Raw genomic sequence first — 14,604 nt, 5'->3', positions numbered from 1 at the left:
GTAGAATGGGTGCAGGGGTGGGGAGTGGGCAGGAGAGCCCCCAGCTCCCAGTGGGGGAATGGACTGAGTGCAGACTCAGCTATAGAAGCTCTGACCCTCAATGCAGCTGCACGCAAAGGCAGGGCCCACAAGGAGGGGGTTCAGTCTGAGTATGGCTGCGAGGGTTGAACCTGATCCCAGTATCTTTGAAAGAACAATCCCCAACAAATGCTCCCCCTTCTCCCCCAGCCCAGCTCCCTCACCCAGGAAACCACCTGAGGAGGACAAAGCTACCTGCAAGCCAGGAAGTGCATGGAATCCCACCCCTGCCCCCGCCCCCTGTCAGATCCTTGATCTTGAACTTCCAGCTTACAGCCTCCAGAAAGTAAGAAAGTCAACTCATACTGTTTAAATGGCCCAGGCTGCTTGCCTGTGATGATTCCAGCTGGCTAGGATGAACAGGCAGGAAGGGGACAGAGTGGCCATTTAGACCCACATACCAGGGCGCTGTGCAGGTTAGAGGAAACTCATCCAGGCAGCCTTGAAATCCTCAACAACTGGAAACCAAAACCCTGTGTGTTGGCAAGGACAGAGAATGAGGCAGTCGGGTATGGGGTAGAGGGCATCTTTGAGAGCCTGGGTGAGGAAGCCAGGTGGGCTATGGCGGGATGGTGGCCAGGAAGACCTCCCCCAAAGACCCCTGGGAATCTCATTTCCCAAGTCCTCCCAGGGTGGAGCAGCGCTCTGCTCATCCCCTAAGTGAATAACGGAGCATTGTGACTTTGGTCAGAGGTTGCAGGTTGCCCCAGGGCCTGAGGGGAGGTCAATGGTGAGAACCCCCGGGGGCTCAGGGCAGAGGCAGGGAGCCAGCCAGGGGCAGCTGGAGGGATGCTGTACCATCCGGACCTTGGATGCTAGGCATAAAATCTGAACACATCTTTGGGGCTGCCTGGGAGAGAAGCTAAGCCTTCCCTTGGCAGAAATGGATAGAAGTGTGGTGCCAATGGGGGCCAGGTGGAGGTGGGGGGCAAAGGGAGATGCCTCCCTCCCCATAACTGGTCTCCCCAGTTTGTGCTATCTTTTAAAAGAATATCTATCAATCTATCTATCTATCTATCTATCTATCTATCTATCTATCTATTTGAAAGGCTGCATTACAGAGAGAAAGAAAGAGAAAGAGAGAGAGATTCTACCACAGGGACAGGCAACAGTGTGCCCCAGAGGCTCCTTTGAATCTTATCTCATACGTAAACATTTTAGGTTTCTGAGCCATCAGTTGGGGTAGGGGTGAAGGTAGGAAAAGAAATGAGAGCAAGCAAAGGCGCCAAGATCCAGGAACTGCCCCCAACAGAAGCCTGCAGTCTGCCTGTTTGTCACAGGCACCAGAGTGCAGCCCCGAACCCAGCACTGTGAATACACCTGTACCAATGCACATCTGTGGTTCTCAGCCCGGGACAACTTGCCCTCCACCACCCTGTAGAGGACACCTGACAGCGTTAGAGATGCTCCTTACTGTAACCAGACAGGCTCTATGGCTGCCATCCAGTAGAGCCCAGTGATACTGTCAGGCAGTGCCCAAGGCATGGCACAGCCTCCTTAGCAGGAAAGGATCTGGCTCCCACTCCCAACAGCATCTGCCTGGAGGAACCTGGCTTATTCTCCAAGCAGCAGCCCACCCACTGGATCAGAATTAGAATCAGAGCCTATAGTGGATACCTGCTATAGCACAATTTTAGCTCCACTCCCTCTGACACCTGCATTTGTAAGGGTTAGTAAGAAGCAATTGGGCCTCAGTAACCACCCCATGTTAGCACTCACACACACACATGCACACACTTGTCTAGAAGAAGCCTATGATCTTCCTTAGTAGGAAAGTCCCAAGTGAATACAAAATTATTTGAGCAGTAGGCATTTGGACCAGTGGATAAGATGCCCATATCCCACATGGCAGTACCAGGGAACATTGCCCCCTCCGGCTCCTGACTCCAGGGTCCCACTAACACAGACCCTGGGAAAACAGTGACATCTCAAGTGACTAGGTGCATGCCACCCACCTGGGAGATCTGGATCGAGTCCCCAGCTTCCCATTTGGGCCTGGGACAAAGCCCTGTCACTAGGGGACAAACCAGCAATCAGGAGTCTTCTCTGCTTGCCTGCCTCTCAGATGAAATACGTAGAAAACTAAACATCTAAAAGCTTATTCGATTCCACTCCTCCTTCCTAAAGCAGTTCTCTGCCAGGAAGCCCACAACCTTGGACCTGATGAAGCTGGGTAATCCACCTATGCACAAGAAAGTATCTTGTAGTCACACAGGCCGTAATATAGAGTGCATCAAAATGTCATCCATCCACCGTGCATGATGCACAGAGCACGGGTGGCTGGGAATCCAGGCAAGTCTCTCACTTCTCCCTCTGCTTTTCCAGAGGTAATCCGCAAGTCCCCCGGGAAAAGGAATGTCGGTTCAACCTCTGTCTCTGATAGCCCAGGTAAGCAGCTTATAGCAAATGCCCAGAGAAGAGGCTGGGAGAGGCCCCAAAAGCCACTGCCCACCTCAGCCCTGGAATAACGTACTTGATGTCTGTGTTTGGCTTTGAGCTAGCCCCCAGAGTCCTAGAGGGCAGCTCTCCAATTTGGAGGTGGCTGCAGTGGGTCTAGCACCAGCACTGGCCACTGAGCGAGGCTTGAAGCCTGCGGGGGGGGAGCTGGGGGGGGAGTGAGCCCCCAATTGCATCTTCCCAAGTTACAGGGATGGACAGCACACCCAGTGACGGCACCATCAGAATGAGTCCCGGACCAAGGGCTTGTAGATGGCACTGGGAGTTGGTCTTGTAACAGAGGCCTGGAGGCAAGTGTGCACACACTGGAATGCTAGGAAAGAAGGGACAGTTCTAGAATCTACCCCCCTGCCTCACCCCTGGTCTCAACCTATGCCTCAACCCTCTCTTTCTGCCTTCCTTGGGGAGGCAACCACTCTCTCATTAAAACAAACCCCATGGCCGGAAGCTCAGGACTCCCCAGAGGTTTCAATGGGAAAGAAAAACAAAGCGACTCACCCCTGCCCCAGCCACCACCACCACCATAGCTGCCCAGGAGAGGAGGCTGAGCAACAGTTCCCAGGGGAGACAGGAGGGACAGTCACCAGACCCGGGGGCTCCGGAGCCAGGGCTGCTGGAGGTCTTCCCACGGATGTCCCAGCCCCGCAGGAAATGTCAAGGCCGGGAGGGGTGAGAGGGGGGGAAGGAGGTGGGCTAGGGAATAGGAGTTCCAATCCTAGAGGCACACTTTTCAAAAGCTTTTCTCTCTGAGCTTTGGTTGTTTGGAAATTGAGGATGGGGATGTGTATTCGGAAAGGTGCGGGGGTGGGGGAGGGAGGGGTTGTGTGGGATTTCTGTCTGGGAGGAGTTGGGAGGCTCAGGGGAGGGAGTGGAGGGTGAGGTGAGGGGCTTCCTGTAAACCGGGAACTACCAACTAGGAACAGCACATCCCACTGTGATTTTTGGAGACGCGCGTCCCTCTGCTGTTGGAGTAGGGTGGAGGCAAGAGTTCCCACTTAGCAGATAAAGAACGGCTTGTCCCTACCCTCCAATGCCACCACCATTCCGCGTGGAACCGGAGAGGTAGGCGACCAGTCCTGCCGTTTTCCCCCCTGCCCACGGAGAGCGCGGTACTCACCGTGTGCACAGCGCGGGCGAGAAGCAACAGCAGCAGCAGCGACAGCCACAGCGGGCGCATGGTGCCCCACGCGCTCCACCACAGCAGCTGACAGGTGCGCCTGGGCCGGATGGCGAGCTCAGCGCCCCGCGCAGGGTCCGGGGTCGCAGGCGGCTGCAAAGCCCAGAGGAACCATGGCTGGGCCACCCTGGAGCGAGTTCAGTGGCTGTGCACAGTATTTTGCGGGGCCCTGGTGATAAAGATCCTGCCCTGCGGGCGCTGGTCCACTCAGAGGAGGCGGACTGGAGCGGGGCGGCCTCGGGGCCGGCGGAGGAGGAGGCGGAGGCAAGAGAGGGGCTTAGAGCCGGCTCCCGCAGGCTCTGCCCAGCGGTGGAACCCGCCCTCTCCCTGGAGTCCAGAGCAGACGCTGTGCCCACAGTGTGCGGACCTAAGCCATAATATAGGCTTGCCCGCAACTTCGGTGTTGTCTCATTCCCCTAACAACATATCCAGTCACATCCTGCCTCCCAAGGTGGACAGGCGCCGGGGCAGCCCATCTTAGCTTGTTCTTCCTTACCCAAATCAATGCGCTCAGGGAAGCTTCTCTCTCAGGAGCAGCATCTCTGGAGGGAGCCTTTGATGAACAAGTGATACCAGCAGGAGCCAGGTGCAACTCCAGCCTTTGGGGATCGCGCTGACCTTGACTGATCCAAAGATTTTAATTTCTTGTCTCCTACCCGGTTCTCCCATTCCTCCTCTCTCTCGCAGACACTTGCAGCACACCAGCTCACTGATTGTCCCTTACACCTGCAGCTATTGCTATGTCCTTTTGACAGACAGGGCCAGCAGAGCAGAAGCGAATTCCACTCTGAGATGGGAGCGCTTGGGGAATACTCACTTTCACGACCTCTGTGTATGTTTAGTTCCGGGCTGAGAGCAGCTATTAGTAGCTTTTTCTCCTAGAGAGAACAGGCTGGTTCATCCCAGCTAAGGCAGAGGGAGGAGGAGGGATACTTTTCCGCTACTGAATCCAACATCACCACTCAGTACATTAAACAATGCATAACTCCCTTCTAGAAGCTACCACAGACTCTCTTCTATTTATTTGAAAGGCTGAGCGACCAAATGGAGAGCCTAAGAGAGCAAGAGATTTTCCAACTGCTGGTTCACTCCTTCCATGGCGCCAGTGGCCAAAACTAGGAGCCAGGAACCCCATCTGGTTCCTCCCCACTCTACTCTACCCCACACAATGTGAGTGGCAGGGGACCAGGCACTTGGGCCATCACTCACAGCCTTCCCAGACACATGAGCAGGAAGCTGGAGTGGAAGTGGGGCAGCCAGGACTCAAACCTGAGCTCCGATGAGGCTTGCTAGTGTAGCAATAAACGACTTAGATTGTGTGCCCCAAATGCTAACCCTCCTTCTGGGGCCTCCTTCTGTATCAACATGCACCTGAGGGCCTGATGCAACGTGCAGGGGGAAGCTCGTGGAAACGTGGTTTACAGAAACCAGAGCGCGGGGAAAATGTCAAGGGAATCTGGGGCTTGCCCTTGGTCTTTTGCCCTCCTTGTCGTGAGCAATCGTTTCTCTACCTCTGTGAGTGTGCCTGCATGTGAGTGAACTCCACATGATTGAAGCCTTTGGAATAAGGAACTGACCTGAGTTCTGCTCCCGCCCCTCAACTTCCTTAGACAAGCTTACCCACCTACACAGAGCCCCCAGATGGGCTAAGTCTGAGATTGGTGGCCAAATCTCTGGGCCCTACTAGTGACCAAGTGGTGATCCATCTAACTCTAGTGGTGTTGGAGCTTTGATGCAGTAGGTTGGGCATCTGTCTACAGTGTCAGCATCCCATGTGGGCACTGGTTCAAATCCAGGATGCTGCACTTAGGATCTGACACTCTACTTACATGCCTGGGAAAGCAGTGGAAGATGACTCCCAGGCAGGAGACCCGGAAGCAACTCCTGATGCCTTCAGACAGTCCAAGCTCCAGCCATTGTGACCTTCTGAGGAGTGAACCAGTGGATGGATGATCTCTCTCTCTCTTTGTCTCTCTGTTGTCTCTCCTTCTCTTTGAGAGTGATTCTGCTTCCCAAATAAAAGTAAATAAATCTTTTTTCCCCCTTATTTGTATTTGGGGCTAGTGTGGCAGCACAACAGGCCAATCCTCCACCTCTGGCTCCAGCAATCCATATGGGTTCTGGTTCCTGACCCAGTCACTCTGCTTCTGATCTAGCTCCCTGCTTGTGCCTCAGGAGAGCAGCAGCGGATGGCCCAAAGCCTTGGGACCCTGACCTCATGTGGGAGACCCAGAAGATGCTTTGACTCCCATCTATTGCTCAGCTCAGCTCTGGCTGTTGTAGGCATCTGAGGAGTGAACCAGAGGATGGAAGACATTCTTTGTCTTTCCTTCTCTGTCTGTAAGATATGCTTTTTTTTTTTAATGAAAACAAATAAACTTTAAAAAAGTCCTACATGCTCAGAGTTGTAAAAACACAAACTCCAAAACCAAGTTTATCATTAACAAGGGGTACCTGACCTTGTCTATGTCAATCTTATTTCTCAGTGGGTCCAAGATTCATTCAGACTGGAAAGGAGAAAAGAACACGGTTATTTTCCAAACCCTTCAACCCTCAACTCCCCCTGAATATGCATCAGAAAACACAGGAGGTAAGGACGCTCCGTGTTCACGGTACGTACTTCTCTGTAGCAACTCCATGCGTTGTTTGATGAAAAGAAAGAGAAGACAACATCAAAAATGCATTCTCTGTTCTGGACCGGAAGCTCATGATAGCCGAGGAAAGAGCAAAACAACATTTGTCTTGGACAATTCAATAACTTTCTGGCTGATGGCAAGCAAGCCTCGCCATCTGTAAATGGAGATGTTTGTCTCAGCCCTAAACGAGGACTTGAATATTCTATGAAAGGCCCCTTGACAAGCCATGGATGCAATTGGCAGCTTTGTATAACCTGTCTGAGAAAATGAGTTTGTAACAAGGAGTGGAGAGGCCGGGTGGGTAGGTAGAAAAACTAACCCTCTGTGTGTCCCCCTGCCATGTGTAGGGGATTTTGGATGTGTGAGCACACATATGACCCTCTGACATTCTAGAAAAGATGGGAGCCAAGGAGTCAGGGCCTGGCAGGAGAAGAGAAAGCATTGCCCTGGTGGGGTTGCAGGGATGCAGTGAAGGACTGTGTGCAGGCAGAGGGCACCAGGGGTCAGCCACAGAGACTCCCTCCTTGACCAGACTTTGACCAAATTCCTTCTAGCCCTTCTCTCTCCTAAACCTTGACTTTGTTCTCCACTGGTCTCATACAGATACTCCTAGAACCCCAGTGAAGCAGAAATAGGCTAGACGCAATTTTTTAAGTTGTTACTTTCCCTAATACTGAAAGCAAAGGAGATCTCTTCTCCTCTCCCCCTTTTCCCAGCGTTTCCTGTAGAAAGCCTTTGTGTCTTGGAGATGTATGCCAGTCTTACACAAAGCCAATCAAGGCTTATGCCAGTTCTGCGTCCAAGGAATCCGATGGAGCCACCTCACTGAGGTTTCCGGGGCCACTGAGCTGAGACTCCTGGTTCCTGGTTACAGTCACATAATTACCCCAGAGATCCAAAATGTTTTCTTTCTCCGTCGGACAAACACAATCCACATGTGTGTGTGGGAGTGCATCCGCCTGGCCCACACAGAACGGTGTGACTTTTCCTTGTCTTTGTAATCGCTGGTGGTTAGCTGAGGGTGCACAGCACTGGCTGGCATGGTGCTGATATAGTAATCAGATGGTGTCTTTTCCTCCCTTCCCTGATTTGGCTGTGGATCTTACTTTTAATTACTCCCTGAAACACATGTTGTGCTTTGGAGTTTTTTTTTTTTTAATCATTTTGCATTTTTTTTTCCCCAAAGCAATAAACACTTGTTGAGACATGAGGCCTCATTCAGTGAGCTTCACCTTCTGGAGCAGGTGTTGTGCTAAGGCAAAAGAAGCCTGGGGAAGTTAGCTTATACAGCTTCAGCCCCATTCAAAAAGGCAGGCTACTTTGAGTGCACCCCACTCCCAGAGCCCTGGAAGATAACTGAAGCCAGCATTCAAGGCCTACCAGGCAGGCGTAGCCACACACTGAACTAACCTCCAGGCTGCCTGACATTGGCAACTGTACAGTGGGTGATGGGTATCACTGCAAATGACCACAGAATCTATTAGAGTGTGTTGCAACAGGGCCACACCGAGTCAGGTGGATTCATTTGACCTGAGTTGTGTCAGTCACTGTCCTTGTAGATCAAGTATATCTGGACATTAGCACTCTTGTAAGACTCAACATCTTAGGTCCCTGTTGATTTTTGCCTGCCCGGCGCCCAATCCCGTGTCTTCCAATAGAAGAAAAATCTCTCAGACCATCCCCCCCACCCTGCCCGCCCAACCACTCTCAGGCCTCATGGTTGGGGGAGTTCCACCAAGAGAAGACCAGGGGGATCACATAACCCAGCCCTGGACAGGGAAAGTCAACTCCCCTTTCCTCTTCCCCCCAACTCACCACAGTGATTGATCAGGCATGGGTGGTGACTCAACACTTGTGAGGGGTTGAGGGTTACAGACAATAGGAATGCCATTTATAAAACCTATGTCAGCTTTAGGGTCAAGCTCATTGCAAGATGCAGCTGGTCCAAAGCATAAGGAGAGCTTGATGAGGATGAAGTCAATTTGGATGGGAAAAAAATACCTGTGTTGAGAAAGACAGTTCCCCAACATGAGCATCTGGCACCTAGATACAGCTGTTACTGAAACCCTCCCCTGCCTGCCTCCTCGTGTGTGTGTGTGTGTGTGTGTGTGTGTGCATGTGTACACATGCTTTGAGTTCATTTCCACCATTTCTAGCTAGAAGAGTCTGAGTTTTACCTAAACAAGTCTTCCCCAGGGAAATGATAGTTGAGCCCAAGGGACTGGTTTGGAGCAGTTGAGGACAGAGAGCACCAGTAAGAGGGAAAAATCAGCAAACCCTGGGGAGGTCCTGTCCACAGGTCTTTACCAAATGACTACGCAAGGAGCCATGCCCTGGTGCTGTTCCTCTGAGGGCTGAATCAGTCAAACAAAGGGATCCTTCCTCTCTGAATGCCAGCTTTCCTGCGAGCCAAGCTAATGTATAATTGATAAGCCATAAATAATGGGGTAAGTGTGATTTGCTATTCAGTCCTGCAGTACAAAGACATAATGCTGACATTTTAATGAGGTTGTTATGGCCAAGTCTTACTGTTTACAATCTGCAAATGCAGCTTGGCTTTCTCAGGGAAGCAGTATTTCCTTCACTTTTTTTTTCTGTTTTCCTCCTCCATCTGTCAGCATCCTTTTGAATATTTAAATGAAATATTGTAGTTAAAACAGACCACATAAAAGAAAGCAAATAAAGTCTTCTCTGAAAGACGGTGTTCCTAGCACTGGCAAGGCCTCACTCTTGCTGGAGGGCGCAGGAGAAAGTCAAGGGCACCCCAACTTCCCAGAGACTCCCCTAGAGTCTGGAAAACCTGGTAACTTGAGCCCTCAAGCCTCCATCCCCTCCATATAGCGGGGGGGGGGGGGGGGGGTGGGGTGGGGTGGTGGAGAATCCTACTCCTCTTTCTGCCAGCAGGTTGAAGATAACTGTGAATTTGGTGTGGCAAGTTAAGCTTCCATTTACAAAGTCAGCATCCCATAGCAGAATGCCAGGTTTGAGTCTTGGAGGATCCACTTCTGATCTAGCTCCCTGCTAAGGCACATGGGAAGGCAGTGGAGGATAGTCGAAGTGCTTGGGCTCCTGTCACCCATGTGGGAGAGCTGAATGGAGTCCCTGGCTCCTGGTTTCAGCCTGGCCCCTTCTCAGCTGTTCTACCCAGAGCAGTGAACCAGCAAATAGAAAAAAATGAATACCGTTTTCTTTCTCACTTGTTCTTTGCATTAACCTGCCTTCCAAAAAAAATCTTTAAAACAATAAATTATCTGGATAGACAAATTAAAATCCACTGGATTTCAGATAATAGAACAAACATTTATAACTGGCTAACACGGCAATGGCGAGGTCCAAGGCCAGGGCATAGGAGGGCGGACTAGTGCAAGGTCCAGGCTGGGTCCATCCAGAGCTCTCTTGGCTCTGTGCTCCTTGGAAGTGACAACCTCAAGCTGGTGGCCTCATTGTTCACCGCCAATGCCGGAAGAGTGGAGAATGCTCTCTTAGGATGTTGACATTCTGTCACCAAAAGTGAAGTCTCTGTCTTTCTTCTCTTTTTAGACCTGGGTGAGCCTTTGCAACTGCTTCACTCTGGAGAAGGCGGTAGAAGCAAAGCCGCAGTGCTTCTAAGGCTCATTCATGAAAGGAAGTGCATTTGAAGCCTGGTTATTTCCCCTGCGACACCTGCCCTCGGAACTCAGGGACAGTGCGGTACAGAAGCCTGGGCCACTTACAGATCTATTGGCCAAGAGTCTTTTTCAACCTCCCAGCTGACAGCTTCACTGTCAACCACCATTTGATGTCTTCAGACAACTCCACTCCACTTCCCAGCTTTCAGCTTTTGTAGCTATGTCCCAGACTCTGCAGAGCAGGAACAGGCCATCTCTACTGTGACCTGTCTGAATTCTTGAGTGGAAGAAACCACCTGAGACAGGAAATTATTATGCTGGAGTGGTTTTTTGTTTTTTTAATATTTACTTATTTTTCTTGGAAAGACAAATTTACAGAAAGAAGGAGAGACAGAAATATCTTCCATTTGCTGGGTCACTCCTCAAATGACCGCAAGTGCTAGAATTGAGCCTATCAGCCAGGAGCCAGCAGCTTCTTTTGGATCTTCCATGCCAATGCAGGATCCTTTTTTTTTTTTAACATATTTATTTTTTATTAATCACATTGCATTATGTGACACAGTTTCATAGGCTCTGGGAATCCCCCAACCCCTCCCCGTCCCTCACCCCATGGTGGATTCTTTCACCTTGTTGCTGTATTACATTTCAAATTCAGTCAAGAGTCTTTCATTGCAAGAGTATGCTAAGAATAGAGTCCAGCATCTTATTATCCAGGTAAATTCAACAGTTTCTTGGGGAGACCATCTCTGGTCTGAAGGCAGAGCTGGCAGAATATGATCCCAATCAATTTAAAGCCACAACATAGCATCAACGACAATTTACAACATTATGGAATTAATTGACATGGAATTGAGTAACCAATATGTTAAAAAATGCAAGTTCTTAACCACATCCTGTGACTACTTCACTGACATTTCAATTTTAGTTTATACACAGAACCGGCTGCTATACACCTTAAAATGGCTATAGGTTACTACTCAGCAGTCTCATGTCTATTTTCATTTTAGTATTTAACAGTTTATAGTGTTGAAGCATAATTTTGCTGAACTTGGCAGTTTTTAGGACAGTCAAACTGGGTTATAACTCTAACAAGGCATATGTCGACAATTGAGGTGCAGAACAGTTTTAGGAGGGGTGTGCAGAGAAATCTTCAGTACCTTAGTAAGGAGTAATTAATATTTGTGTCCTACCTAGCAAGGTATGTGTGAGTCCATGCTGACCATTTCCTGTCTGGTTCTAAGCTTTCCTTGTTGTTCTCTGCCTATCTATTCTAATGTGTGTGTGTGTGTGTGTGTGTGTGTGTGTGTGTGTGTGTGTGTTGTGGGGGGGCTCTGGAGCCACCCTGATGGTCATTGCAAGAGAGGGTGGGGATCCAAAGTTGGAACTAAGTAAGGACCAGAGAAAGCTCCTCTCCCTAGTCCCGAAGAAAGTTTACTGTTCTGTTTCTGTGGACCACTCAGGGTTCCTGGCTGTTGTTCTGATGACCTTGGATCCTGCGAGGAAGGATTTGGGCTTCTTCCATCCCATGTGGTAGATCCAAAAGGGGGTGGATGACCTCAGAGTTCTCAGCCTCCGAAACCAATGCAGGATCTTAAAGACTTTGGGCCATGCTCTGCTGCTTTCCCAGGCCCTAAGCAGGAAACTGGATGGAAAGTAGAGCAACCAGGACACAAACTGGTGCCCATATGGGATCCTGGAACTTGCAAAGTGAAGATTTAGCCAATTGAGCCATCTCACTGGGCCATGAGTGCCTTTTATTACAGCGTCCTCACCCAAGAGCCCCAGTGAGCTCTCTCTCCCCACCCCTAGCTCTCTGCTAGGGGAGGAACAGCATACAGAGATGAAGCCAAAAGTGTGCTCTTCCAGCTAGCACACCTGCTGCAGGCTTGGTGGTGGACTTGCCAGCTTCAAGAGACATGAGAAGGAGGTTTCTGTGTCACTAAGCCACACACCCTGAGCAGCCTCAGACAACCTTGCAGGGAGTGGCAGAGAAAGCGAGATCTGATGTAGAAAGGAAGCTGGACAGAGTGAGGATGAGTCAACTACTGGGTGTTGCATCATCTAAGAACCCACACATGGAGTCCTGGGACAACAGCCAGTTGATTATACCTGATGAATAAGGGATGGAGGGTCAGAAACTCAGGCAGGACACAACCGAGTGATGGAGGCAGTCACAAGCCCTCCCAGATGAGGAGTTGGGGTTGGGGAAGGTGTCAAAGGATTCATAATTAGCCTTAACCTACCTGGCCAGTCTAGGGGAGGAGCACAGTGGAGTGGGAGTAGTGAGGGACCAACAGCCTGGTGCTACATAGCCCTGAACAGGTGAAGAAGTTTGAGTTTAATATTCTGTGCAGTGGGAAGCCTCTGAAATGCTTTCTAAAATTCTTTTCTTTTGGGGGCCCAGTGCCGTGGTATAGCAAGCTAATCATCTGCCTGTGATGCAATTGACCCATGTGGGAGCCGGCTCCTGTTCCGCTTCCAAACAGCTCTCTGCTTGTAACCTCAGAGGGCAGCAGAGGATGATCCAAGTCATTGGGAAACTGCACACACATGAGAGACCTGGAGGAAGTTCTTCATTCCTGGCTTTCGATCAGCTCGGCTCCGGCCATTGCAGCCACTTGGAGAGTGAAGCAGCAGATGAACAATCTCTTTCTGCCTCTCTTCCTCTCTCTGTAAAATCTGCCTTTACTTCCTTCCTTCCTTCGTCTCTTTTTTGATAAGTGGAGAGAGAGGAAAGAGGGAGCAAGAGATTTTTCCTCAACTGGTTTGTTACCTGCCAGCTCCCTGCTTGTGGCCTAGGAAAGCAGTCAAGGACAGCCCAAAACCTTGAGACCTTGCACCCATGTGGGAGATGTGGAGGAAGTTCCCGGCTCCTGGCTTTGGATTGGCACAGCTCTGGGCATTGTGGCTACTTGGGGAGTGAATCGGTGGACGGAAGATCTTCTGCTCTGTCTTGCCTCTTCTCTGTATATCTGAATTTGCCATAAAAATAAAATGAATCTTTTTTAAAAATGAAATCATTATGTCTAAGGCCATCTGCTGCAAGAAACAGCTTAATAGGATGCAAGGACAAAAGGGCCAGAGGTGAATGACATCTTTCTGTCTCCCACCTGTTCACATCGCCACCTTCTCCATCAAGCAGGGGTCCCTCCGTGGCCACTGATGGCTGTGGCCATCCCGGGATTCACTTCTACACACTCTGCAGGAAGAGAAAGATTCTACCTTTCTAAGCAAAGGGAGCCTTTTCCAAAAGTCTTTCCTAACACCTCTGTGACCAGACTTGGGTCTCATGCTCAATCCTAAGTTAGTCATGGGCCAGGAGAGGCAAGTGAGACTTATACCGTGGCTCAAATGAATCTGGGTCTATTGCTAGAAATGGGGAGGTTGGGAGACTCCACAAGCCCAGCAGGAGTTCTGCTTGGAGACAGAAGGAGGCTGCCATTTGGGGTCCACTAAACTGCACAGTTCTTTCTCCCTCACTCACAGCCTCACTTTCTGTTTCAGTTTCAGTTCTCAATGGTCAACCCCTGGCCTGAAAAATACTAAGTGCAACATTTAGAAATCAAAAATTGATTCGTTTTAAAAAACTTGCAGTGCCAGTCTATGAAATTGTGCTGGGGCCTGGCATGTTGGCTGAGTGGCTAAATCCTCGGCTTGCATGTGCTGGGATCCCATAGAGGTGACATTTCATGTCCTGGCTGCTCCTCTTCCCGTCCAGCTCCCTGCTTGTGGCCTGGGAAAGCAGTCGAGGATAGCCCAAAGCCTTGGGACCCTGCACTCGTGTGGGAGACCTAGAAGAAGCTCCTGGCTCCTGGCTTTGGATTGGCTCACCTTTTGCTATTGTGGCTACTTGGGGAGTGAACCAGCAGACAGAAGATCTTTCTCCCTGTCTCTACTTCTTTTTGTAAATTTGCCTTTCCAATAAAAAAATTAAATTTTGGGTCTGGCGGCGTGGCCTAGCGGCTAAAGTCCTCGCCTTGAAAGCGCCAGGATCCCATATGGGCGCCGGTTCTAATCCCGGCAGCTCCACTTCCCATCCAGCTCCCTGCTTGTGGCCTGGGAAAGCAGTTGAGGATGGCCCAACCAGGTACCAGAAGAGGTTCCTGGTTCCTGGCTTCAGATTGGCACAGCACTGACCGTTGCGCTCACTTGGGGAGTGAATCATCAGACTGAAGATCTTCCTCTCTGTCTCTCCTCCTCTCTGTATATCTGACTTTATAATAAAAATAAGTAAATCTTTTTTAAAAATTAAATTTTAAAAAAAGAAGTTGTCGTTGGTAATCTATTACTGTGCTGTAGTTAAAAAAAATTAGCTTTATTATAGGAATATGTGAATAGGGAAAAACATAGTGTGTTTCAGGTTTGGAACCGTCAGTGGTTTCAGACATGTGTCAGGAATTTGATTGAATTACTTGCATTGAGACCTATGTATCAATTATGGTGAAGAATGTGGCAATCTAAGAAGATCATTTTTAAAGTTGTTACCCAATATCCACTTTAAAAATGTGTAGAAACACATATCTCATGACCTGAGTTGGGCCAGAAAGGTCTGGGGCTACAGGCAACATGGGACTGTTTTGAATCCCCAGTCTTTGTTGGGGCAATAAGGAAGAACTACAGCAACTCGTTGCATAAACACACGGCTTTC

General features: G+C 49.9%; 1 protein-coding gene across 1 annotated transcript in view; it reads right to left on the bottom strand.

Annotated features, from left to right (window-relative positions):
- The window catches only part of SCTR (secretin receptor), a 53,311-nt gene extending 49,599 nt beyond the window's left edge, over positions 1 to 3,712 (bottom strand). Inside the window, exon 1 of the mRNA XM_004589385.3 lies at positions 3,653 to 3,712. Within this exon, the coding sequence (XP_004589442.3) occupies positions 3,653 to 3,712 (60 nt within the window). The remainder of the gene's footprint in view (positions 1 to 3,652) is intronic.
- Positions 3,713 to 14,604: the final 10,892 nt, after the last annotated feature.

Source organism: Ochotona princeps, chromosome 5, assembly GCF_030435755.1.
Source record: "Ochotona princeps isolate mOchPri1 chromosome 5, mOchPri1.hap1, whole genome shotgun sequence".
Lineage (NCBI taxonomy): Eukaryota > Metazoa > Chordata > Mammalia > Lagomorpha > Ochotonidae > Ochotona > Ochotona princeps.
Note: the sequence above shows the minus strand (reverse complement) of the source record. Positions and strands in the feature narration are given on the sequence as shown.